Here is a 27,125-nt window from a genome sequence, read left to right as displayed (position 1 = left end):
CCCTCACAGTGCTAACGGTATGAAACCTTCATTTAACATTGAATCTGAATTTGTTCATGCCCAGTGGATCCCCATTTTTTTTGGCTCCAATGTCTTCCTTTAGCTTTTCTCCCTCCCTGGTATTCTCTTTGGATGTATTCACAGACAGCGATCACACCCTTTCTCAGCCTCGGAGTACCCTAGCCAAACTCTGCCCCACGCCCCGCACACAATGGGCTCATCGTTCCCTAATTGTCTTCATAGCCCTTCTCTGCACCGGCCCCGCTGTCAGTGCATCGTTCCTGAACAGGGGTGACCAGAACGGTGCGCTGTATTGCGTGCCAGGACCTTGTGCAATGACACTAGTGCTTCCCTAGATCTCTTGCAACTATCTGACCTTGCATTTTAGGATCACATTTGCCTTGTTTCAGGGCTGCATTAGCAGCTTATGCTCACCCTGTGGTCCTCCAAGGTCCTTCTGAGTTTCCAGAGGAAGAGCTCCCAGCTTATGGTAGAAGCTTTTGTTAATGGTTCCAAAATGTGTATATATATATATACACCGAACATTTTACCCTGTGGAATGTCTTCCCATTTCTATTACTCTGCTCTTCAGTGTCATCCCTTATATGGTATCGATATCCTCCTCCACCTGGGTAATCCCTCTTACTTTTTTGTGTTATCAGCAAATTTTATTATCACGCTCCTGCTTTTTGTGCCAGAGTCATTAATGAAGATATTGTACAAGATCAGTCCCAAAACTGATCCTTGAGGAACTCTACAGTAACCTCCTTCCCAACCTGACATTTCTCATTTCAGCACTACACATTGGCATTTCCCTTTTACGTGACAATTATGAGCAACCACACATGCTTGAAGTGAATCTGCTGACTGGGGGTCAGGGCTATTTCCAGCTCTACCGCTATCTCGTTGTATAGGCAAGTGGTGTAAGCACTGTGTGCCTCAGTTGGCTCTGCTGTGAAATGGATTTGATAATATTTTCTTTTCTCATAGGATTTAATTAGGTGCTGTAAAGTACTTTGAAATAAAAGCTACTTGCAAAGAGATGCTGCTATCCTGGAAAAAATAGCTGTTCTTTTCTCATTAAACAAATAATACTTTCTGGTCAGTCTATGTTGCAGAAAGATGTATGATCTGTAGAAGCATGTGCCAAATCCACAATCTTTTTATAATATATGTATAAATATACAATATTTGTCTACATCCAAATTGACTGGCAGACCTTTCATAGTAAGCACTAAAGTGAAAATCTTTACAGTTTATTAGGGAATTCCTTTCAGAGTTTTTTTTTTTAACGTCTTTCTGTATAAGAGATACATGCGCGTCTATCTTCACTCTTCTGAGTTTTTAAAATTACACACTGATAGTGCTGCCTGGTCACTTGTTTTGCTCTTTGATGCAAAACCGGCCAGTTCACCAGCAGAGGGATCACAAGATAGGGGGGAAAAAAATCTAAGAATGGTGATGGTATCATTGACGGTAATGACAAACTTTGAAGTAAACCACGTAGAGCAGAGTTGAAACTCTCGTTCTCTGCTGGAACAGGAGGGAATGTAGTTGCCCTGAATAGCTTTCCCTGTACGAAAAGCTTTGCTTATACTTAGGTTTCTTTATACAGTCAAAGGAGGAGGAAAAAAACATTTTTAAGAACTGAGTCACCTATAGTTTGCAAGTTGTGTGGCAATGGCACATAGGAATTATGGCGTCCATATTCGAGGTGTATGTGGGTAGATTCTCTTACCTTTCCTCACATTGAGAAAGCTTTGACTTTTGTCAGGAGCAATGTTGCCAACTCTTGAGATTTTTCTCAAGTCTCAGAATAGCTGCTGTTTTTCTTAGCTCCCATAGGCATGTGTTAGGTGAGAAGCTCAGCTTGCATTTGCAAAAACAGGAAGTTTCTGAAGAAAGGCTCGAGAAAGAGAAGGCAAAGAAGACACTGAACATTTCTCATATTTTTCTCTTGTGCAGTTGTATGTCAATCCCACCATTTTAGAAGATTCAATCCCGGGTGGGGGTTTTTTTTTTGTTTTAAACACTTAGGTCTTGTCTTCACTGGGGAAACAGGTCTGCTCTCATCTTGTCAGCTGCTGTTGAACAACCTATACAAAATACTATAGTAGTGGAGACATGGCAGTTTGGTTTTTATATGCGTTTTCAGGCTGAGCATGTCTTGCCCTCATCGCACCCCTGCAAGGTAGCATAATTAGTTCACAAATGCCAAAATGTTCCCATACCGTGGCAATACCGCTATTGGAGGGCCTTGGGTAGAAGAAGAATAAGAAGAAACAGTTTCCCCCTCCCAGAACCGAAAGGCAAACCTGGGGAGACAAATCTTCTTGGTGTGTGCATAACAATTCCATGATTTCTTTATTATACACATTAGACCCCATCTCTTTTGATGAGGTATCCTATCTATAACTTTACCGTCCGTATTAATTAGCATAAGATATGCTATCTGACGCTAGTCTAAGCAGTTTCAAATATAAGCACTTTAGATGTAAGTCTAGCGCTTGAGGCTTTTGTAAGGCTTTCTATTATACTGACTTTCACATTTGTACATACAGTACAGGTACAATAACACCCCCTAAAATGAGTTAGATTATAATTGTTGCCTTCTGTTTACAGGATTCCCCAGCTGTGCTTAAACAATGCTAAACATTAGCAATCATTTGTACTTCTGAAGTGCTATACCATAAAATATCTCACTGCTTGTTTCTAAGAATAAATCTGTTTGGAAGGTAGCGGAGGAGAGTTTCCTGGTGACCTTCAGATGGTATTTTCCACCACAGCTGAAATAAATAGGAAAGGATAAGGCATCACTCCACCAAAATGTATAGCTTGGGTCATAGATACCTTATGCAAAATCTGTCAGTTAACTTGCCTATTCTAGCACGAGAGGTGGCTTTTATTCTAATGAAGGGGTCTGTAAAACCTTCTGCTCTCCATTAACAAAAAAGATCACTATCCGTTGTGGTTGTAATATGCAATGATATATGCAGTAGCCTAACTAGAAGCGGGTGAATGGGGCACCAGGCCTGGGCACCGGCTTCGAGGGGGGGCAAGATTGAGGGCTGCCACCACCACCAGCCTTGCTGCTGGTGCCGCTACTGCCCACTGCCCAGGGCACAAAAACTGCGGGTTATAAACAGCCTGTTTATATAGACTAGTATTGCAATAACCATGGCTTATACATTCGTATTTTGCAAATGAGGAAAGTGAAATACAAAGGCCAAATTTTCAAAAATGATCGGTGCTTATTATTATATAATTATTTATTTTGGTGACGTGGCTTTGGGGCTGCATAGCAGGGTTTCATAGATTTCATAGATTTCTAGGGTCGGAAGGGACCTGGTAGATCATCAGGTCTGACCCCCTGCTCCAGGCAGGAAAGAGTGCTGGGGTTAGGTAACCCCAGCCAGATGCCTGTCTAATCTCCTCTTGAACACCTCCAAGGTAGGGGAAAGCACTGTTTCCCTTAGAAGCCCATTCCATATTTTGGCAACCCTCACCATAAAGAATTTCTTCCTTATGTCCAATCTGATCTTCAAAAATTGCTAGGCCTATTTAAGATGTCTAAGGCTGCTTCCCCTCCGAACTCACTAGGCCCTTATGAAAATCTCTCCGTGATTTGTACTGTATAAGTTGTCTGAGGCTGCATAGTTGTGTTAATGGCTCAGCCTAACAAACTGAACCTGGAGAAAATTTTGCAAAAGAGCCAAATGGATTTAGAAGCCTAACTGCTGAAGTCACTGAGGCTTAGGCTCCTAAGTCATTAAGACCTTTGTAGAAAATTGGACTCCAGATCTCTTGGTTTACATTTAGTAGGAGGAAGCGAGATTTTTAAATGCAGTGATTTCTTGTTTGAAAATGGAAGTGAAGAGGTTATGGAAGAGACAGGCAAAGAAGAAAAACGGCTGCATGCATTTATAGTGTTTATGGCTGTGGAAAGTGGCTCCTGTTTTTCACCAATCTCGGTATAGATATCAAACCTTTTATATGAATTGATTTCATAGCACAGATTCGCTGTCACATGAAGCAGGATGCTTTGCCAACCACAGAATAAACTCTCTTTATTCTGCATGTGTGGATATTGCCAAGATTTACCATTTCACTGTCAACATTTCCAAAGGAAATGCAATGCTTCAGAAGAAAAGATGCTGAGAGAACCTGTAGTTGCCTTCCTTGCAGTCTCCCCAAAAATATCTATCTAAAGAATATGTCTGTGAATGATTAATTATAGGATTTTTGTGTCATTTATTACTACAGTCTAAGCATTTCAGCTTCTATCCAGTCATCGATTTTGGTATTTATATGTTCCTTAGAATTGAAGAACTAGGTCCTACTTCAACCTGCTCGAGTCCCCCACAAAACTGAGCAGACCTGGTGTTCTAACATACTGTCATAACAGCACTGAGATTTTGGTCACAGAAGAGAAGGCAGGAGAAGAAACCCCCACCTTTTGCATTAACTATTTTTCAGGGACTTGAGGAGGAAGAACTAGGATCATAGGAGGAATGGGATCTGGTCCATAGTGTCTAAGGACCCAGTGAATTCAGCTGGCAAAGCAAGGCTCCCTATAGACCCCTGAAGACAATTTTTTTCCCCCCAGCAGAGTATGCATAATATTTAAAAATAATTAATGTTGGTGTGTACAGTGGGATATAGGGTTTTTTCCCCCCACTTATCCAGTGGAGCCCCATCAAACCAATCAGCAGCTTTCTGTTCAGGGTCAAGGGATAGTCTATCCAAAAAATAAGAAGGAAAATGCAATGGAGATAAGACCAGGTAGAAAAATAAATACAAAAAGTATGTAGAAGGTGTTCGGGACAGAGAAAGATAGAAGAGTCTAACTAAATGGGTGGAAGTGGGATGGGGGGGCAATTAGATGTGTACCACATGGATCCCTTAAATCAAGGCAACAGCATTTTCCATCTGTGTTAGATGAGATGGAGGATCAGCGTTCCTTACTCCTTTCCCTTGTGCCATTCTGGTTTGCCTTGCATGTGCCTTGGGGCTAGTGGTGGCATTCTTTAGCCCTTCATGGGCACATTTTCTGCACAGTACCTGAAATTACTGTGCAGTACAGGTGCGCATCTACATGTGCACACCCTTACTGCGCAGCAGATATGATGACTGATGATGACTTGAGTGTAAATTTGAGTCAATTAGTTGCTTCGCAGTAACGCACGTGTAGACACCTTACTGCGCAGTAACACTGTGTGCATATGGATGACTTGGAACTGACTTTAGTCAGTCTACAGCGTTAATGCGTTTTAATGCCTGCATGTGTAGATGTTGGCCTATTCCCACTGTGCTGGGCAGTAAATTTAAGCTGGTGTAAATGCATATGTAAACATACCCACATGTAGCAAAGTCTTCCTTTTAATTAGAAATAGAGTGGGATTTTCCAAAGGGTCTAAGTAGCTTAAGAATGTATGTCCCATTGAAAGTCAACAGGACTTGTTCTTCTGACTCACCTAAAACCCCACACCAAGGAAGGGGAGGGTGGGGGTGCAAAAAGGAAAGGCAGGAAGAACCTGAATTGTGGGTGAGAGGTAGATTTCAAAATTTAAACTAGCTTTTGCCAAGACTAAATTTGTATGAGAGGTTTTGCACAAAGCTTTTGACTCCATGGATTTTCTCACGGATGGCACACAAACATCTGTGCATGCTCCCATCCCTCTCGTGTGAATGCAGGGCTTGCATCACCACTGCATGTATATTGATTTCTGTTGTAAGCCCAAATGTCTGAACACTGGGTTCCAGCTGCATTCAAGGATGTCTGTCATATGGCTTCATTCTGCCCACTCATCACTGGGAAAGATCTTGCCCTTTCCTGAGGATTTCATTCAGGCATAGTTAAGCAGCAAACACCCACATACAAAGCACGGGTCTCAACAAGCAGTAGAGTGGACGTTAGCTTTGAAGCTGACCAAAGGGGTGAATGCAGAGGTTGAAGGCCTGCAGCCCTCAATAAACACCTCTCTTTGCTGAGGAGGGAAATTCCTCCAGGCCATTTCAAACCACAAATGGAGTCTTCCACTTGATAGAAACTGAAAGGACAAACAAAAACCTAAGAGAGATGTGCTGAACCCTACTGCAGAAGAGATGAAAGGCAAACCCAGTCGGGAAGCAGTAAACACAGCGAACACTTTGGCATATTTAAAAGCAAAGACTATCATTGGAAACAAAGCATTACGCCCCAGAAAACTATTCTCACCCAGCTCTGCTCATGCCTGTGCTGGACGCCTCCAACAGCCTGTTGTTCCCCTCTGTGTGTCATTTCCACACATGGGCTGGGAATCTGCACCAGTGCCACTTGCTTTTCTTTTGTTAAAGTTGCATTGAGGGAGCCAACAAGGTACAGGTCTCATCACTCTCAATCTTTCTGATGTCTGCAAGGACCAGCCAACACGCTTTCTGAAGAACACAGGCATGATTAAGCCCGCTAAAGATCAGGGACAGATGCCAATGGGACGACATATAGCATTTTATACATTTTATATGGCTAAGGATCTTCCTTCCAGAGATATAGCTAAGGATCTTCCTCCCAGAGCCTTGCCTTGTGCATGTAAAGGGACACCACTCTCACACCACAGACAAATGCGTGATACATTAAGACAAAAGAAATAGAGCAGTCTCGGTGCATGGCTTCTGCTCAAATATAGTGTATCAGAACTTGATATTATGTCATCGTTCTCCTGTTGACTGATGAGAGTTTTGATCCTTTCTGTGATGGTTTCAGTGTTTTAATAATTTATGACTACATTAGACTTTAGTGACCTGATTCACCTTCTCGTTCTGTTTGTGCAAGTCTGGAGTCATTTCAGTGAAGCTGGGGATGTTCAAGCCGTGTAATATCTCTGTACAGGAAAGCAGAATCAAGTTACTTTTCCTTTTTTTCAATAGGTAAAATAAAGCACTGGGAAAATTGAATCCAATGCCTTCCACTCATAACCATATATTTTGTATTCTTCTTGCAACTAAGCAGAAGACCTGAAAGACTGGCCAGTTCCCTGTGAAATAGGTGGCTAATGTCATTCCTTATTTACAGCAATAAACAGAAAAGACCAAGGCGTAGAAAGACCAAATGACTTGACATCACATCCTTTAAGTCATTAGCACAATTGTAGGAAGATAATCCACTCCCACTTCATTTCTCTAACCACTAGCCTGTGTTTCCCCTCTCTGCAGTTATTCATTCAAGGTTATGTTTGAATACATTTGTTTCTATCTAAGGCTGAATTTGGGGAAAATCATTTACCTGATAACACATGTGTTTGGAGGGGTGGGGGACAGAAAGGGTGTTCCCTAAGGAGCTGGGCTCCTTGGCTGCCAATATGCTGCTAAACCTTATATAAGATAGCATAATGAAGGAGGGGAAAAATCATGCTGTTCTTCCTTTCACTCCAGCCGACAAATACTGGCAATCTTAAATCACAGTGAAAGGCTGTAAAAGTTGGCTCAGAAGAATGGGCATATTGACAAGAAAGAGCATCTTAACTTGTTTTAGAAGAGTTTTTTGATGAGCATGAAAGATGTCAGCCTGGCAGCCCTGAGGATTTGAAGTCCCCTACTTGAACACAAAGCAGGTACTTCATTTGCAACAGCAGGATAAACTTCTTTATGAACTCCTGCCAATAGGCCTCAGTCCTGACCAGAAGAGGTCATCTCCAGGGACTGAGAGTGTTTGAGAAAGACAGCAAGGGTATCACTTAATCCCAATTGTAATGGTGATTTTTGCGATGTGGACAACAGCTGTCCACCAGGAAGTGGGATGAGACCACCAACTCTTTTGGCATAATTGGCAGATGGTAACAGCTTGGGGTCACTACCAACTCAGATGAAAGGTCCCATATCCCATTATCGGTGTAGCGAGCCATCCATTTTCTTGAGAGGTGTTTGGAGCAGTCCCAGGAATAAATGACCGTCTCTAGGGGTTATATTAAATATTCATGGCATGAATTAAGAGTGTGTGCCTATTTGAAACTGAAGACAAGAAGGATTAAAAATTGTGTTTTATCTTTTATATGCGACTCCACAGAGAGGGAATATGGGCTAGGGTTTAGCATAGTGGACTGAATGAAGGCCTCCTGGGACCTCTCTCTGCCTCTGCCCCTCAGTTTCAGTGTGATATTCAGTATGTTGCTTAACCTTTCAATGCTATATTTTCCCACTCGTGTAAAATGAAGATAATACTTTCCTCCATTCTAGGAGATGTTAGAAATTGTATCCATTAATTCGCGTTGAGTTTTTTTAGGTGCTTGAGCACGTATTTAGGCTAAATATTATAGTTGTCACAAACTTAGTAAAAATGTCATTCTATCAATATGGCACAAGTGAATCAAAGAAAGCTAGGTTGATGATTGATAGCTGTTAGAAGTAAATTACAGATAGAAATCATGTGCTTTATAGGTTGTTAAAAGCAAATTAGCAGAAAGTATACATGGTTGCAAGCCATAATTCTAGGCAACATAATTACTTGATGGACTTTCAAAGAGCACACCAGATGACGAACCATTTATTAACCCTTTATAAATCTATCCCTACAAAGAAATAGGAACATTTTTTTTAGTCCCCTCCAATCCAGGGTGACTATCAGCAGCCTCCACTGCTTGAAAGTGGGTTTTTTCAAACACAGGTAAAATTAAATTTATTAAATGGTCATATAAAGATAGGTTTTTAAAAGATGGCCAAGATGGATGGCATTATATCCCTTGTGATGTCAGCTTTTAATTCAGAATTAGTTAAGACCTTAATAAAGAATTATGGTATTAGAACAGGACAAGCTATTTGCATTGAAAAAATAATTTGACAGATTTGGCAATCTTTTTAATTCTGAAATTTTCATAAACTTCTCCTGTGTTCATAAGATTCATAGAAGTTAATTGTTTGGCATATATTTAGTGCAAACTAATTTAAAACCATAGATTTACTGTGCATTTTTAGTTCTCTACATCGGTCACTTCAAGTCAGATATTTGAAGTTGGGGAGGGGGGAGGGGTTTGTTTGGGGGTTTTTTTTACTTGATCAGATGACCTTAAACATTAATGGCTTGTGGTTTGAAAAAAAATCCACAAACACTCATAATTGTTTGAAACCACAATTTGAATCATAATTAGAATATTTCAAAATGGTTGTGAAGAGCACTTTCCGTACTACAAATACTCTCACCGGCGGAATTGTTCACGACACATTTGCTTTCTGCAAATGTTGTGAACAAAATGTGATGCACTTGAATGTTCCTGAATAGAATAATAAAAGAGACTGTATTAGCAAAATGAATCAATGGGTTTTATCTGCAGGAGTATCCATTTGTTTTTTGCCTGTATTCATGGAGGGTCTATCTTGGAAATCTGCAACAAAAGAGAACATCTTCAATGTTAATTAATATACAAACTCTTTCAATTAACAATTACATTTAGAACAAGAAAAGTGGACTTCAGAATAAATAACAGAAATACACATTTGGTGATTTGAGCCTTGAATCGCAATAGGTAGCAGTAGTCAGGATCAGTCCACAGAGCATGTTGGCAAAAGAGGGACAAATCTGAATGCCATTCAAATCCACGGCCGACTTCTGACTTCAGAGGGGCCAGTTTATGGCCCAGAGAGCTGTCAGATTATGAGAACTAAGGTACATCTAAGGTACATCTACTCTCAGCTGATGGAAAAGCTGAAGGTCACTGACAGCTCCTAGGCTGCCTGCAGAAACTGGCAGCCCCAGAAGTTACCTATTTACTAAGGATGTGCGAAGCGGGCCCTATGCGATTTGGATTCGGCCTGTATCTGGGACGGCGATTCTATTCATTGATTTGGATCACTGTCCCCGAGTCGATTCAGCTGAATCCGAATCTGAAGATTTGATGCTGATTCAGAGAATCAGCGATTTGGACATAGACACAGCTTTAAAAGTTTTTTCTACATAGCTCGAGGTACCAGCATGGCTTGTGATCGCTGCGATGCTGGGGCACATGGAGCATCCCACAGGAGTGTGGGGGGCCCTCCATGCGCTTGGCAGCAAACCCAGACATGGACTGGAAGTACTTCTGGGTCTGCCAGGGAGCATGCTGGCCCTCCCCCCGCCCCAGCTCAGCGATTGGCTGTGGGGGGACCCCGGGTACCCCCCCAGACCCAGGAGGCACCAGTTGCCAAGCCAGGGCAGTGCAGGGGTGGCCCCCCATGCACTCCCCGGTGGACCCAGAAGTGGACTGGAAGTGTTTCTGGTCTGCTGACAAGCGTGCTGGAGAGCTGCCCGCGCTCCTGTGAGACGCTTCACGCACCCCAGCATCACAGCACTCACGAGACGCCTGGTACCTTGAGGTATGTAGAAAAAACATTTAAGCCTGTGTCTATGTCCAAATCTCCGAATCTTTCCGAATCTTTCTGAATTGATTCGGAGGGTTCTAATTCGATTCGAAGATTTCATAGACATTAGGGCTGGAAGGGACCTCGGAAGATCATCGAGTCCAGCCCCCCGCCCAAAGGGCAGGACGTCAGCTGGGGTCATAGGATCCCAGCAAGATAAGCATCCAGTTTCATCTTGAAGGTGTTCAATGAAGGCGCTTGAACAACCTCCGGTGGCAGGCTGTTCCAGACCTTGGGGGCTCGGACAGTAAAGAAATTCTTCCTTATGTCCAGCCTGAAACGGTCTTGAAGTAGTTTGTGACCATTCGACCTAGTCGTCATCCCTTGGGGCGCTCTGGTGAACAAACGTTCCCCCAGATACTGGTGGTCACCCCTGATAAACTTGTAGGTGGCCATCAGATCACCCTGAGCCTGCGCTTTTCCAGGCTAAAGAGCCCCAGGGCTCTCAGCCTGTCATCGTAGGGTCGGCTTCCCTGACCTCTGATCATGCGCGTGGCTCTTCTCTGGACTCTCTCAAGCTTCTCCACATCCTTTTTGAATTGTGGAGCCCAAAACTGGACGCAGTACTCCAGCTGCGGCCTCACCAAGGCCGAGTACAGGGGGAGAATGACGTCCCGGGATTTGCTTGAGAAGCATCTATGGATGCAAGCCAGCGTTTTGGTCGCTTTACTAGCCGCAGCATCGCATTGCAGGCTCATGTTCGTCTTGTGGTCAATGATGAGCCCCAAGTCTCTTTCTTCCATAGTGCTAGCCAACATAGCACTGCCGAGCCTATAAGAGAGATTAAAGGGTCCTTGGGTTCAATTCGGATTTGAAGATTCGGCCACTGAATGAGGCCGAATCTCTGCTGAATCACATCAGGGACCGAAGCTTCGCACAGCTCTACTAGTTATTGTAAATTTTCTTTATTTTTCTTCTTGATAGGCCTTGGAAAATGCAATTATTCTGGATTAAAAACTAGCCATTGACAACAGCCATCAGCAAAGGACTTTGATTTTCATGGTATTTTTATTTTTAAAAGCTCTAGTTAAACAAGAAAAATCAGTACTGATAATGAGTCCAGTGCAGAGGCCAAATTCTGCTCTCAGTTATCCAGAAGTAAATCTACAAGTATCTTATACAACTTCATTATTTATTTCAGTTGAATTCAGCAAAAGCTGCTCTGAATTGACACCCAGGTAACTTGTATTTGACTATATACATCTATGTTGTCTTCTATCACTTACTTGCAATAACTTCTATAACTTACTGCATCCTCTTGTTCTCTATTCACTGCAATAAGTTTGCAGAAATACTGCTGCCTCTTGTTTGTTTTCTGCCTCAGTCTGTATTCATCCTTCCTTCATTCTGCCTCTAGGGAAGTGGCTGTTGTCAGTGCTGTAGTGTAAAGCAGTGGTGCCTCCTGAGGCCACATCATCCAGTCCAGAGGAGCTCCCCATGGGATGAAAATTTGGCAGATAGGGAGCAATGGCAGTGTTAATTGCTGCTTCCTTCCTGCCAAATTTCTGAGCTACAGGGAGCCCTGCTAGCCAGATGACATGGTCCTATGTGCTAGATTGTGCAGGTGGGGTCTTTGCATGGTTGGATCCGGTACGTGGGGTCAGCGCAGCACACTGGATTGTACCTGCTGACTGACCCTGCACTGGGATCTGGCCTGTGGACCAGCCCTGTGCCAGTCATCCAGCCTGTGGGGCTGGAAGTTGAGCATTACTGGTGTAAAGTATTCTCATCCTATCTGTCCATCTACCTGCAAGGCATTTTGGATGTTGTGTGAGAAAGATACTATAGGATACTAAGTTGTATATGAATTTAAATATAATCGCTGGCCTCACCACTGCCCTATAGGCAGTATTGTAATTAAGCGATGCAGTTCAGTTATAAGATGCCAAAAATCAGTCTTGGATCATTTTCCTCACATTGTTATAGTGAGACACATTATAGAAGAAATGCATAGAGCTCTATAAATGCATCTTTTCAGGTGTAGATCCCACTAGGGTGGCACAACGATGGCTTGAGAGTATAGAGCCACAGTGCACATGAGTGCAGAGCAGGAACTGAAGAATTTTGTCCAGTTGCCACTAAAGAAAAAAAGTGAAGTGCAACGTACCAGTAGATCTCCAAACTGGGATTTGGCCAGAATAATACCAAGATTATCAAGCCCTGCTCCTGTGTAGAGAGCTGTGGCAGGCTTAATGACCAGCAGAGGTCAGGACCTTGGTATAACATCTCAGCAGAACAATGACTCCTTCAGCAGCACAGTGAGACATAACTCCACACGAGTGTGTGGCTTCATTACTTGCCAGAGGGTAGCGCCGCTTTCTGCAGGCACCATCTGAAAAGATGCATGAAACAGCTGTGTGAATCCGGCTCTGGACAACAATCTTCCTTATTTCCTCATTCACTTGCTGCTTAATAGTCCACTAAATTATGATGCTTTACATTTTAAATGCAGTGCTACCATTGATTTCAGTGTTTTGCCATGGGGCATATTGGGACTGCAGGTGGGAAGTCATGACGCAGTGCATTCAGCTTCCAAGTTTCTTTGTTCAGAGTTGCAGCAATGCTGTGTGTATGCATATGGCCATTATGGTGCTAGAACCCTCTGCCAGACCCTGCTATGACACTCTTTACATTTTGGGTGTGGCGGTGACGTGACCACAGCAGTGCATACTTTCAGAAGGGCTCAGCACCCAATTGTTCTCATTATTTTCAGTGTTATTTGCGGGAGGGACTTGGGGAGAAGGGAAGGATTCTCCATTGATCTCAAGGGAAACAGCCCAAAACTGAGCACTTCTGAAAATCTGCAGGCAACTAGTTGCAACCTTGCTTGGGACCTAATGTGCAATAGTAATGTGCAGTTCTGCTCATCTCACACTGGGCGCATCTGCATGTGCACATTTGCTGCTCAGTAACCAATATTACTGCGCAGTACAGGTGCACATCTACACATGTGCACCCATACTGCACAGTAAATATGGTGACTTATGCCGACTTGAGTGTACATCATGCAGGTATCAAATTTACGCCTGATTAGCTACTGCGCATTAACGCATGTGTAGACACCTTACTGTGTAGTAAGACTGCATGTGTGGATTGACTTGGGACTAAAGTTAACGCACGTAACACCTGCATGTGTAGACACCAGCGCAGTAAATTTAAGCCAGTGTAAATGCATGTGTAGACACGCTCACTGCATAGTGAGCGTGCATTTGAGTATCTGGTGATCAGAAGAATGGCTTTAAGTGGCAGCTGTGCAGAATATGAGGAAAAAAGGGGGAAAGGAAGAATTAGTATTTTTTTATCGTCTTCCTTATCAAAAGAGCCTTGAACTTCATAGTTCCCTTCTCTCTCTCTCTCTCTTCCCCCTCTTCCAAATGTAGTCACTGAGAGATGTTCTAGATTTTGGGTTTTCAGGACAAATGTTAGCTAGCCTTATTTTAAACACTCTTAGCACTTAGTTTAATAACAGGACAAGGTTTAATAACTTTCAAACTGATTTAGACTTTTTCTACATACACACACACTATTATTTTAACTGTGCTGAAATGGTGGAAGCAGTACAGCCCTCTCCCCTCTCCTGGTGTGGATTGCTGCGCAGGATGTTGGGTGGTCCTCCTGGATTGGAAGGGATTAGCTCCACACCCACATCTTTCTGCCTGTTCCTCAGGGCACGGTTTAATAATTTAAAAACAAAAACCTGCCTCTGACAGTTAAAATATGTATTTTAGCTCTAAATGGTTATCTTGGTCCTAAATTACCATTGCTTAATCCTATTGCATACTAGAGTGTGTATCAAACAGCATCCTTTCAATAAGGAATCAAAAATTCACAGCGACTGCTGTTAAACATATATTGCCCGTTTAAACAAAATTGCTGAAACATAAACTCTCCCCTTCATGATTTGAAACAGCTACTGCTGGAGTAGATTAAAATCTGGGACTAATCTGAATAAAAACTGTAACTCTAATGGATGATAAAAATATTGCAGTATTTCATTAGGCTTGTCAAATCCTTTCCTATATTGATATTGTTAAAGACTATTTAATCAAGTGCCATAAAACATGAGGTGTCAAAAAAAAAAAAGGAAGTGCAAAAGAATTTGTGTTGAAATTTTTGTCAGAAATATTGACTCCCTTTAAAAAAAAAAAAAAAGCTGGAGGCTGAAGTCTACTGCATAAAAGTTAAATATAGGCAGAATATTCAGAGACTCATTGGATTGGCTTGCTGTAATTCATTAAACAAATCTTGGATTTAATAGACCTGGATATAGAATTGTGCCATAGATGTACTCAGCTATGAAGTATGCTGTGGAGTCATTTGTTTTTAGGGGCCCAGATTTCTGATTCCCATGAATGCAAAAGGGAGTTCCTGGGAAAAATATTTCGGCTCAAATGCTGCTTACGATCACTTCTTCACAGTAAGATTCCTTCAGCTTTCTATTCGAGAGGTTGAGATTTATCAAATAGGGAGCGTTTGGATTTAGAGGGTTCTGCCCATTATAAAAACCTGTATCTCTTTGCTGGGATATAGTTCCAGCTGCCGTAAGGCAGTTGATAAATGCCAGTCCTCAGAGCGATATAATAGAAAACTGTCACTGGACCCATTTCACCTGTAGGGAAACCGAGACAGAAGTTAAACCACATATCAGAGTAAATTACTGAGAGTATAACGCAGGATTTTTGACTTCCTCGTCCTTTGCTCTGACTGCTTGACCACATTCCAGCATCTTTTTAATTTGTGTAATTCATAGTTCTTTCAAACAAGAGCAAAACACTAAAAAGTGATTTATAGTACAGCAGCGGTGCATCCGGCAAAGTCCCCCGTTCTATCAGAGTGCTGGCACGCTCTCAGGTCGGACAGGGAAAGAATCATGGTCCTCTGGATTACTGTTCAACATTTTAGGAGGGAGAAGGAGGGTCAGCTGCAGTTATGAGCATACAAAATAAAATATGTGCCTTTCATAAAGGAAAAAATATATAGACATTAGAAGTCAAGATACTTTGTTTACAAGCTGAAAATCTTGAGACAGATTTTTGCAGCGTATAAACTACAACAAACTCATTCTGTTACTTAATAACTAGAAGTGTGCTACACTTGCTCTCCTAATCAGTTTGCTTGTCTGTTTGATTAGACCTTTTTGTGCTTTCTTCACTAATGAATAGTCCCATGGATGTATCAGCTGAAGCTTGCAAAACGCCAAACGATTGCTCCTTGCCTCATGGATGGAACTAGAGTAGAGGAGGAAAATCAGAAGACTACACCAGAAATGTGTCTACACTTAGTCCAATCCTAAAAGACCAGTTTTATTGGCAGATGTTAAAAGAAGCTAGGGAATGCCTGAAGCCCTTTCAACTGGGGATGATTGTTGTGAACAGAGATGCAACGAGAAGATGTGGGGGGGACCCTAAATACACCAACAGATAGCCTATTTTTTTTGAAGAGGCACATAAACAGCTAAAAAGCAATGAGCAGAATTTACATAAGCTTTCAGGATCTCAAAGGTCATCAGATTGGAAGATGACACACTGAAATTCCTTTTAGTAAATTCTGGCTTATTATTTAATCAGAAAAGAAAAGATGTAATTGAGTCAAGTCAAACAGACATATTAAATTATGGTCATTCTCAACACACAAGGCATTTCCCTTGTGGCTAAACAGGTTCTGTACACATTCAACTACAGAGCAGTAAGATGAAAAGCAAACTAGATGATGTCCAGAAGCCCTAAATGGTACGCGTTTGCTACCCCACATCCCATTCATTTCCTACCTCCCTCGTATTTCCTGACCTGAAACACTCATTAATCTAAAGAGATACCAAACAGGATGGAGAGTGGTTTAAAATTTTCCAAATATTGTTGAATTCTCTCAGCCCACATACCCTCTTTGTGTAAAAAGTTAGGAAATATAACCCTCCAGAGAGGAACATTTCTCCCAAAACCTGTTGTTCAAAAGTCAACTTTTCTAATACTCAAATTGACCCTAGGATCTTTTGTGTCTGATGCTTAAAGATGCTGAATGCCCAGAATAAGGGGAAAGGTAACACTGTAGCTGAGTCACTGATTGGGAGTTGGAGGATCTGGGATCTCCTTTCATATCTCTTTGCCTTGGTTTCCCATCTGTAAAAAATGGTAATGATCCTTACTCCCACTCTTTACCTATCTATTGGATGGTCAGCTTTTCAGGGAAGATACTGTTTCATATCCCATGTTTGAATAAGAGTAAACCGATTGAGTGTTCTCACACAGTTGTAAATAGAAACAATAAATAGAAATGTTTGCAGCAATCAGTGGGTTTGGAGTAAATTAACACCTTCTGAGGTCAAGAAGCAATACTAGAAATAGGCGGAGAGGCTCTGTTGAACGCACAGATCTCTCCTCTGTATTTACCCTAGTGACACACTTCCCCTTCCAACGGGAGTAGCATGCAGGGGTCCAAAAGGACAATAGGATTCGGCGTCTGCAAATATCAAATGTATTGTTACTTCCACGACTCTTCAAAATTGTATGTGATGTTGCCTTTGATTTAGATAATTGTCTTTTCTATACCACATATGGGTACAGGACATGGATTATTCTGTATCATAAGACACAATGGAGCTGATACTGTCTTTTTGTCAAGCTTGACAGAAACTCAGAACCATTAAAAAAAAAGCAAGGAAATATCTAAATAATTTCAAGAAAATAAATGTTTTATACTCTTTAGTTTTTAATTATCAGAAAAGCTTATGGGGTAGCTGGGCATATCCTAGATGAACCTAAGACAACCTAGGAAATAACCTAGGGGTTTTTTTTAAGTATTTAAAGGATTAGAACCACAAGCCCCTTGATTTCCTATGGCATTTGTGCCCTAAATCTTTCGGGCATTTTTAAGTCCACAAAATGCTGATTTAAATATAAAGACAGAATTAAACTCAAAGCATTGTTCTCTAGCCGTGTCAAAGGTAAACTGTGGTTTTGTTATGTGGCTGTGTGATAGTAAGGTTACATGCTATCCATGTTTGAATTCTTATTTTTTGGCTCACTTATGGAACAGCCACGTGGACCAACCTTTTTGGTTAGCTTTACTTTGCCCGTACTCACTTAGTAGAATGGCATTAAATACTGGTGTCAGACCATACCATGATAAAGTAGGGTAATATTTGCCTCTCTGAACAGCAGGGCCTATATCACTTACTCCATGTCCACCTTCTTTGAACACGACCCTCAGCATGTGAATGCATTTTACCCATATCAGTCTCCAGTAGTGGACTTTCAACCCGTATCCTGCTCATGAGCTCACTCTTGCCCCCATTGAAGTCAATTTTGCTGTCAGAGCAATGATAAGACTCTGACTGTTGAAGAATTTGAACATCCAGTTAATTACCTCTAGTAAAATGGATATGAATTCACAGGAGAGTATTTCTATTCTTTCTCATGTAATTCTGGCAGTGAATGGCTGAGACCAACCCAAGGGACTCAAACTGCATAATGTTCTCTCTGTTTTATTCTCTTAAAAAAACACTCGCTATATGAGATGACTGTATACTAATGCACTACTCCCTCCACTGCTTAATTTCTCGTTATTTCTTTTAAAAAGTAAATTTAAAAGATTTGTGCTGAATGGGAGGTCTAGGTGTCACAAAAGTTGACCAGTGACAAGCCTGAGAGGGGTAGGTGAGTGCCTAGCACTGGACGGCAGGGCTGGGAGCAGCAGTGAGGAGTGCTGACATTGGCACCCCCTCTAAATTGGCAACTGGAGCTGGTGCCCTGCTCACCCTAGTTACACTACTGCCCATATACCTAGTCTGGCTGGCAAAAAGTGTCTAGATTAGTGGTTCTCGACCTCCTTAGATTCAAGGCGCCCCTCAATAGACTTGAAGCACTCTTTGGAAAATGCCAGCTCTTAGTTTTCTAACTACAGGAACATTATAAAGCAATTTTTCTATCGCAAAGAACTCAAAAGACCCCAAAAGGTCAGAAATGTTTTTGACACTATGGATTGCTCTTTGAAATCTCTGGGTTTACCTTGTGAATCATGTTTGCACACCTAATATTGCATGGCACGCTTGAAAGGATCTCTGTGCACCCCGGGGTGCCACGTTACCCAGGTTGAGAATCACTGGTCTAGATACTGGTGCCAGTCCTGCAGTCAGAGCTGTATGCAGTTCTGTTGGAATGACATGGGTGGGATCTGTGTGGACACAGGAGCATGGGACCAATTTCAAAATTATAATTAATATCTGCAGGTAGCTAATTTAATATTGGTAAAGTTAGAGAGTAGGAACTAGCTATGCAATCCAGGGTTAGCTTAACTGTGAGTTAAGGAGACACCAGCATTTTTTTTACAATGGATAGAGCATCGAGCCACTGTACCACCCAGCCTGCCATAATCAGAAGTGTTTGGAGAGAAGCAATGATACTTCTTGTGCTTTGTATGATGCCTGCAGCCCTTGCAACACCCAATTCACTGAAATCAATGGAAGAAAGTATTTCTTTCACTCCTGCTCCACCCTTGTGGGAGCATCTATTAGCAAAGCCTCTGCAAGAAATAAGTGTTGTTTCTTTTTTTGTCCTGGTTTATTTGTATTTGGCCAGCAAACTCCAACCACTGTCGCATTGAAAATCCCTTCGCCCGTGTTGCTGTCTCATGCTTATGCCTGTGGGCACATAGCGAGCTGCTCATTTTCTGTTAGACTCTCGCAGTGCCAGCTGCCAGCTGATATCTCAGAATTTCTGCTATATTGTGCACTCTCTTCAGGCGGAAGCTCAGTGTATGGAGAAATCAAACCCTGCTTTCAGAGATCAAAATCAATTTTAAATGGACCCAGCTGTTCCCTGCAAGGTGGGGGAGAAAATCTTTTAGGATATCTTAAGGGACTATTTCAAATAATAAGGAAGATTTCTAAAGGTAGGTCATTAATTTATGAATGAGTCCATGGCCAAGTTTAAGTTGTAAATACATTTTTCTTTAAAAATACCAGGCACTGTCATGTAAAATATTCTTTTGCATCACTACATAAAATACATCAGCACTGCCAGTGTAGTAGCTTGACTAGTCTATTATTAAGGTTATATTGACTAGAAGTATGAGCTTTGTGTTTTGATACTGGATGCTTTCTTGGTTTTCTCAGACCAGGTTTCAATACATTTTTCTTTTAATGGAAACATAATGGGGCTGCTAAAGCTTCCACTTTTATTCAAGTACCAGGAGTAAGGATCTGGGGGATCCTTATAGATATGCCGCAGCGACTGCACATTCAAATGATCTACTTTGCAACAACAGTTCCAGTAAAAGCACATGCAAATTAGGCATGAAACGCAGAATGGTATCATGCCTTTCTATGGAGTCTTAAATAGGGTTCCTTAACTCTGTCACTAATAACTGCCCAGATGATGAAGACAATTAAATAAAAATCAACTTAATTCTCCCTTTAAAGCGTTTGTCCAGCCTCTGTGAGTTTATCTGTGAAAACTGAAGTCTTTCCTTTTATGTGTATCTGTTTTGGGTTCTCATGCATTAGCTTAAAGCTATGATATTTGGGCTGCAGCCAGTGCTGGGTAAGTGTCACTCAAACTAATTTTTCATTTAAAAATCATTACGTAATTTCTATTAATATTAGCTTTCCTTTACTTTCCATAAAGTAAGATTAATCACAAAATATAGATTTCATCTTCTTGCCTGTGTAGCCTTACGAAAAATCATTAATATATGAGGGTTGATAGAGCTGATTTTATTTTTTCATTACAAAAAGCTCCCATCCTTGTACTTAGTTTCAGAAGATAACTCTTGGAGTAAGACCTGTTACGTCAATGCAAAGTATTTATGCACCGAGTTGTCCGCAATGTGCATCTTAGAGGGGATTCAGTTCCTACGTGCCATTTTCCACACAGCATACGCATGGGAATCTCACTGCCACCCGTGGACCGTTCACCCTTGCAGAGAGATCAGAACATCCATTTGTAGTTTCACTGGGCAGAGAAAAGCATTTTGCCCTCTACTCACTAACTGGGGCATTTATGCTGCTTCCCTTGGTAAATTTTTAATCCCTTGGAGAATCCCTTACTCCCCAGTGAGAACCACTCCAAGTTTCCCAAGATCTGGGACTGGACCAGTAAAAAGGTTCTGCATCTTTTCTGCATCCGGAAATAGTTGCCCACCCCTGCACTTCCATAAGAGCAGGGGTGGGCAATTATTTCAGGTGGAGGGCTGCTTATTGAGTTTTGGCAAGCCATTGAGGGCTGCGTGACAGGGGCAGATAAATATTAGTTTTCTACATTTTTTTAGGGGCCCCGCAGGCCGAATAGAATGGCCTGGCGGGCCGCATTTTGCCCACCCCTGCATTAGAGTCAGTGGGCCTTGTGTTTGGACCAGCGTGCTTGACAAGACCCCTGGAGAAGCTGGTGGCAAAATGCCAGAGGATATGGCAAACAATATTTCAGGATGCAGAAAAGATGCAGAACCTTTTTACTGGTCCAGGTAGGATCTGGACTACCGCTATCCAGGATCGTTGCACAATCTAAGAGCAAACTACAAGCAAGCGAGCACAGATTCATCTCTCTTTTGTTCCTGAGAGCTGCCTGGAGGATCGTTGCGTGCCAAACCCCTCTGATTTTGTTAGACTCATAGTTTTACTCAAAGCTTGCTCCAGAGCTCCCAGTAGGATCATTGCCAGGCTGGACAACAACATGTTTCTGCTTTACCTCATTTCACCTGCTGTGATCGAGAAAGGCAAAAACTATGGGTCTATTTGTTTGTTAAACAATTTCCTTCCTCAGACACAGAGTGGCCATTCTACACCGTTACTGAGACCAGCTGAAGACATTCTTGGGGCCCATTAACAGAGGCACTCAAGTGCTCGGAGGTGAGATCAGAAGGGGAGCAAAGCTGAGGTGGCACAGTTTCTGCCTACAATGGGGAACTGAATCTCAACTTACCCCTCCCGCTTTGGTATTTGCTGTGGCAAAGGAAAAACAAACCTGGTATCAGATGCATGATTTAAATGGTGAAAAATAGTATAACTCCCCCTTTTCCAAGCCCAGTCACCCTTGCACCCTGTGGGGAAAAGATTCCTTTTTCCATCCCTTTTCTCCTGCACTTTGCTTGTGGTCACCCAAACCAAGTTCCTGGAAGGCCTGAGACTGGTGACCATCCCGTGGGCCTGAAGAGTGCCCCACAGGCTCACTGCCAGGCCAGAGTTCAGGCAGACACGGGGATGCATGAGAAAAGCATTGCAGGAGCAGGCAATGCTCCAGTAGCTGCTTGCACTCTTCCCTTGTTTTTCCATGGCTCTTCTTTCCAGAGATTGGCCTGGCTTCAATGATATGGTAGGAGCCATGGGGGTTTTTTTTACTGCATTTCAGCTGATCTTCTCGTACTGTAGATGCATCAGAGTGCAGCTTTGCAGGAGCTCTTCCTCAGCTTGGGACCAATCCTCCTTTTTTGCCTTAAGTGGGAGAGGATACAACCATGGTTCCTGGGCTGTTTCCCACCACGTTGTTTCTCTGGGAAGCAAGGCAGATTCTGGGAGACAGGTGATGACAGGGAAGCTGGGGTGGTCCAGATCTTCAGGGGTAGCTCTAGAGTGGTGGTTTTCAAACTTTCTGAAGTCCTGGCACCCTTTCATATCGCTTCTTTCGCTGTGGAACCCCATATCTTACCCTAAAGACTGATGTGGAGTGGGGTGACCTGGCCTGGCAATGGCCACGCACTGCTTTCTGGCCCACTCTGCTGTTATCCTCATTCTCCTTGTGGCACCCTAAGGACCCGTCGCCGAACCCCAAGTTGAAAACCACTGCCCTAGAGGACCGTTGACCCTCGGTGCAGCAGAAACCTGCCTACATACTCTTCAGTTCTGCTGTTTGGCATAATCAACCCCCTCTCCCCACATCCCCTCCATGGTATTGAAAAAAAGGCAGTGAGAAATGTCAGTGCTCCCTCTAGCAGCACTAAGTTAAATGATGCCTAATAATTCCCCATTTCCTTCGAGGGGCACATGCCACATCAAGCTTTCCAGTGCCCTTTAGTAAGGCTCATGCTGCAAGGCCACTCCATCCAGCAGCTGCAGCTGCCTTTCCCTACTCCCTTCTCCAGGAGATTTTTAGCCCATTTTACTCTGTACTCAGCCTTTTGAGCACGGCCATGCAGCAGCCGACTGCAGGCACCGGATCGGATAGTCTTACTGCAGTAAAATGTAACTACAGCAATGAACACTGTACATCAGAGCAAGCTTCCTCTCTGCAGAGCCTAATTAGTGAGAGACAGCTAATTGTTTGTTGTTATTTTTAGTGCACTGCAACCAGTAGGGCAGCCTGGCCTGCTGAGGGGATCGCAGCTATTTACCAGTCTAAATTGCTGGGACCCCTTGCCAAAACTGTTACGATCTGATGTGAAATGAATTTAGCAGGTCTCAGTCCAGTTCCAGGTAGAGAGGAATCCATGTCTCCACCACCAGCACTATAAATGAAATTGTGGCTGCGTTAGCTAGCAATCTCTATAGCTTTCCATTGGCTTAAAAGGGATTTTGGTCTCTTGTGGTACAGACATATTGGCAGGGCAGTGCTGTACTGATCTTACATTGCTCCTGTTACCGAAACCAGGAGTATGTTGGGATTGCTGTAGGACTAGGTTAACTGTGGAAGGACTAAAATAATCGACTTAGTAAATAAGAATAAAGTTCCCGGTGCGAAGAGGAAGGGACCAGAGCGGTGTTCTTGTGGATGCTGTTGGACTACGTATTTGGTTCCCTGCACATACAAGGGATCGCTTGCAGCGACAGACGATCCCGTCCAGCTTTATGCCTACGTCTCTGCAAATGAAGGGCAAGAGCAAAGAGAAAAGAAAGGGGCACAGGGCGTATGGGAGGTGTTTTTCCTGGGCAGCGGCTGGGATGCAGCTTTAATGACAGTGGCTTTGGCCTGACAATGGTTTCTATTCCCCTAACACCTGTCACCGAAAGCACCCAGAGTTCTTGGGTGCAGCTAATTAACCATGGCCAATTTAACCAGCTTTGCAACTTCTCCTTGCCCCCTCGCTTAGGGCTAGCCGTGTTTGGGCAGGTTTATCTACCGTCCAAATAAACCACTAAGATTTTAGTTAGTCTAGTGAATAAACCAACATGTGGGATCACTAGCCTTTTAGTGCTAACATGTTTACAGGAGTGTGGAATCCCGTAGGAGAGGGATGACGAGCACTTTGTAGAGACAGAGACAGGGACGGGGACGGGCAGAGGTAAACAAAGCAGCTGGAGTCACAGGTTTGCTCAAGAGCGAGGAAACAGATGTGCGGCAAGTGCAAGTGCTTGTGGAAGGGAGATCGCAACGGTTATCAGGCCCCAGCCGCCTTTCCTGCCCAGAGCAGGACGATCTCCCGAAGTCCCTTCCAGCCCTAAACTTCTGCAGATCTGCGAGTCGGTGCTAGATTATAGGCCTAAACTACGTCCAGTTTAAGAGGCCCCATACGATAAAAATAATCCACGAAAATGGATTTTCATGAAATTTTAAAATGAATTATTATTTCTGCACAAATGTATGAACTCAATATGAATAGTAACTGTGGAGCCATATATATATATGTCTATTTTTGTCCTATTAGAATGAAAATGCCCAGTTTTGCTTTCCTTATTTACAGGCCCCTCCTATTGTGAGATGAGGCTGAAGTTGGTTGCTTATTCCCACTTCCTAAATCCTTTTTCCCACTTCCTAAATCCCAGTTCCTTATTCCCAGTTCCTAAATCCTTACTCCCCGTTCCTTTTTTCAAAGCTAATCTATACCCAATAAACGATTGTTATTAATGAATTCCACATCCTGAAGAGAGAAAATTTCATTAGCTATGCAGATGTACTAATCAATATGTAAAATAATATCCCGTATCAAGTACAGAGCCCTAAATGAAGGTCACATGAGCGTGGGATTATGGGGCAACATATTTCTTGGGCCACAAAATCTTTAGGATGCGTAAATTCATTAATAACGATCTTGTACCGGGTATAGATTCGCTTTGAAAAAGGAACCGGGAGTAAGGAAATGGGAATAGGGAATAAGGATCTGGGAATAAGGAACCAGGAGTAAGGAACTGGGACTAGGGAATAAAGGATTGGGAATAAGGAGTAGGGAACCAGGAATAGGGAATAAGGAACCAGGAGTAAGGAACTGGGAATAAGGAACAGGACTAAGGGACTGGGAGTCAGGAAGGGGGGTGGGGGGGGCTCGGAGCCGGGCGGGGCGCGCGGGGGGGGGGGGGTCGGTGCTGGGTGCGGCGGCGCTGTGAGCCCGGGGCGGGGGTGGGGGGGGTCTGTGCGGGTGTCCCGGGGGGTGGGGTGGGGTGGGGTGGGGGGGTGTTGGTGCCCCCCCGCGTGGCGGCAGAGTGGTGCGGGGCGGGCGGCGCGTCCCTCGCGGCGGCAGCGGTGGAGCGCGCCGTCCATCCGCCGCCCCCCCTCACCCGGGCCGGGCTGGCGGGCGCCCCCCCCCGCACATGGTAGGCTCCAGCGAGAGCGGCCGCCCGCCCGCCGCCGCCGCCGCCGGCCCGCCCGAGTGTGCGCGCGTGTGTGTGTGAGCGAGAGAGCGATCGGCGGGCGGGCGGGCGGTCGGCGCGGGGCCGGGCCGCGCCGCGCTCGGGGGGACAACAGGTAGCTGCGCCGGCCCCGCATCATGCCGCTGTGTGTGCGCTGTCTCGCCCGCAGGCCGGCATCCTGAGCATGATGGACGACAACAAGCAGCTGGCGCTGCGCATCGAGGGCGCGATCCAGGCGGCCGGGCAGGAGGTGACGAGCCTGCGAGCCGAGCTCAGCGCCACCAGCCGCCGCCTGGCCGAGCTGGGCGGCCCCGGCCCCGGCCCCGGCCCCGGCCCCGCCGAGCCCGCGCTCATGGACAACAGCCAGCACGGCGCCCAAGGTAGGCACGGCCACGGCCACGGCCACGGGCTCGGGGGTGCGTGCGCGTGCGAGGGGGGCGGGAACTCGCGCACAGCCCCTCCAGCGCACGGACACACGCAGGAGGGGCCCCTGCTCCGCGTGTGTGTGTGTGCGAGGGGGGCAGGAACTCCCACAGAGCCCCCCGAATCCCCAGCACACACACAACAGATGCAGGAGGGGTTTGCACTCTGCACACGCATGTGTGTGTGTGTGTAAGGGGGTGTGCGTGGCGGGAACTCCCACAGAGTCCCTTGAGTTCCTCCCAGCACACACGGACACATGCAGGAGGGGTTCGTACTCCGTGTGCACATGAGAGAGAGAGTGTGTGTGTGTACAAGTATGTGTGTGTGTAAGGGGGGGAGGGACTCCCGAAAAGAGTCCCTTGTTCTCTCAACACACAGACACACACGTGTGTAGGAGGGGTATTCTGTGTGTGCGAGGGTGCATCACACGGGCACACACACACAGATAGAGATTCATACTGTGCGTGTAAGGGTGCATGAGTGTGCATGTCTTTGCATGGCCCTCGTGTGTGCCTGTGTGTGTAAAGGGGGCAAGAACTTGCATAAAGAGTCCCTTGAATTCCCCCCCCTCCACACACACACATGGTATGTGTATGTCCACGTGTGTGTGTGTACGTGTGTCAGGGCAGGGACAGGAACTCCCATAAAGAGTCCCTTGAATTTGCCCCCAATGTGCACATGCACACAGTGTGAGCCCCTCCTGTGCGTGTGTGTTCGTGTGTTTGTATGGCCGTCAAGTGTGCATGTGTGTATGTAAGGGGGGGCAGATACTCCCCTAAAGAGTCCTTTTAATTCCCCAGCACACACACATGCGCACACACCCCGGACCCCCTCCTGCATGCAAAACTTTCCCTTGGGTGTTTTCATCCCTGCTGAAGAAGCACCACCTTTCCAAAAAAGGGACCCGTCCTCCTCCTTTATTTTGCATCCTGGCTGCAGATTTCCCCCACCCCGGCAGCGGGGACCACTCCAGATGTTGCAGCCCAAAAAGCTTTTTTCTGTTTCATCAGCGGCAGCACCTTGTCGTGTTCACTTTTCCTTTCATCGGAGGCAGGGGTTTCTTGTTTTCAGACCTCCGCCGCTGCCGCACTCGCTTCTCTTCTTATTTGCCCTTCTCCATTTGCCGTGCTTTCCAATCGGTAAAACAAATCCGGCAGCATGATGCTGTTACTGCATAGAGTTTGAATACACAGGGCGCATGAAAGCTGAAGCATGCGTGTGTGGGTGTGTGTATGGGAAATCTTGTTTTTCATGAGCGTCTTCTCAAATGTGATTAATGTGAGGATTAATCGCTCCTAATGACAGGGGAGTAAATGAAATCTTGGCTTGAAGTACTCCTTGTGTAGATGAGATGGTAGAAATAGACAGCCGGTTTCTGGTGACACTGTCACCTGCAGAAGCTGCTGGGAATCTTTCAAGGGATGGTGTAGTCTGAGAAACGCATGGTTTGGGTCTCAGTGATTTGTCAAGTCGAACAGCAGCGGTGTTGGAGAATCACTGCTTTGGACTTTAATATTGTGCTCTGCCCGTGATGCATTTTGTTGCAGTTTAGGTGGCAGGAATCCCCAGAAACAGACTGGGCACCCCAAGAAGTACAAGACTGTTAGATCTGGGGGTTAAATGTCACATCCTTCCTCTTTTTAAAAGAGTGGATGGTCATCATTTTAGAATTGTTCTTAAACAATATTAATTGATTCCGTTTAAATGTAATGGGAAATATTTCCTTTTTCTGCAAGGGTGAGTTGTTTAACTAGCAGGTAAGCATTTTTGCAAGCTGAATTACTTTTCAAATTCACCCTCTGGTACTCTAAGTCAGATAGAAGTCTAAGAATCAACTCAGTAATTTGGT

At 44.2% G+C, this 27,125-nt stretch overlaps 1 protein-coding gene across 2 annotated transcripts in view; it reads left to right on the top strand.

Moving 5' to 3' along the window:
• KAZN (kazrin, periplakin interacting protein) overlaps positions 1–27,125 on the top strand; it is a 636,407-nt gene that overhangs the window by 287,545 nt on the left and 321,737 nt on the right. The window contains exons 1-2 of one of the 2 annotated variants that reach the window (XM_059716418.1): positions 24,762–24,817; positions 25,023–25,233. In XM_059716418.1, coding sequence (XP_059572401.1) covers positions 24,815–24,817; positions 25,023–25,233 — 214 coding nt within the window. In that variant the 5' untranslated portion in view covers positions 24,762–24,814. Of the gene's footprint in view, positions 1–24,761; positions 24,818–25,022; positions 25,234–27,125 lie in introns of those variants that run through there. The other variant, XM_059716417.1, reaches the window with a different exon arrangement.

Source organism: Alligator mississippiensis, chromosome 13 (assembly GCF_030867095.1).
Source record: "Alligator mississippiensis isolate rAllMis1 chromosome 13, rAllMis1, whole genome shotgun sequence".
Taxonomy (NCBI): domain Eukaryota; kingdom Metazoa; phylum Chordata; order Crocodylia; family Alligatoridae; genus Alligator; species Alligator mississippiensis.
The sequence above is the reverse complement of the archived record's forward strand: the minus strand, read 5'-3'. Positions and strand labels throughout refer to the sequence as shown.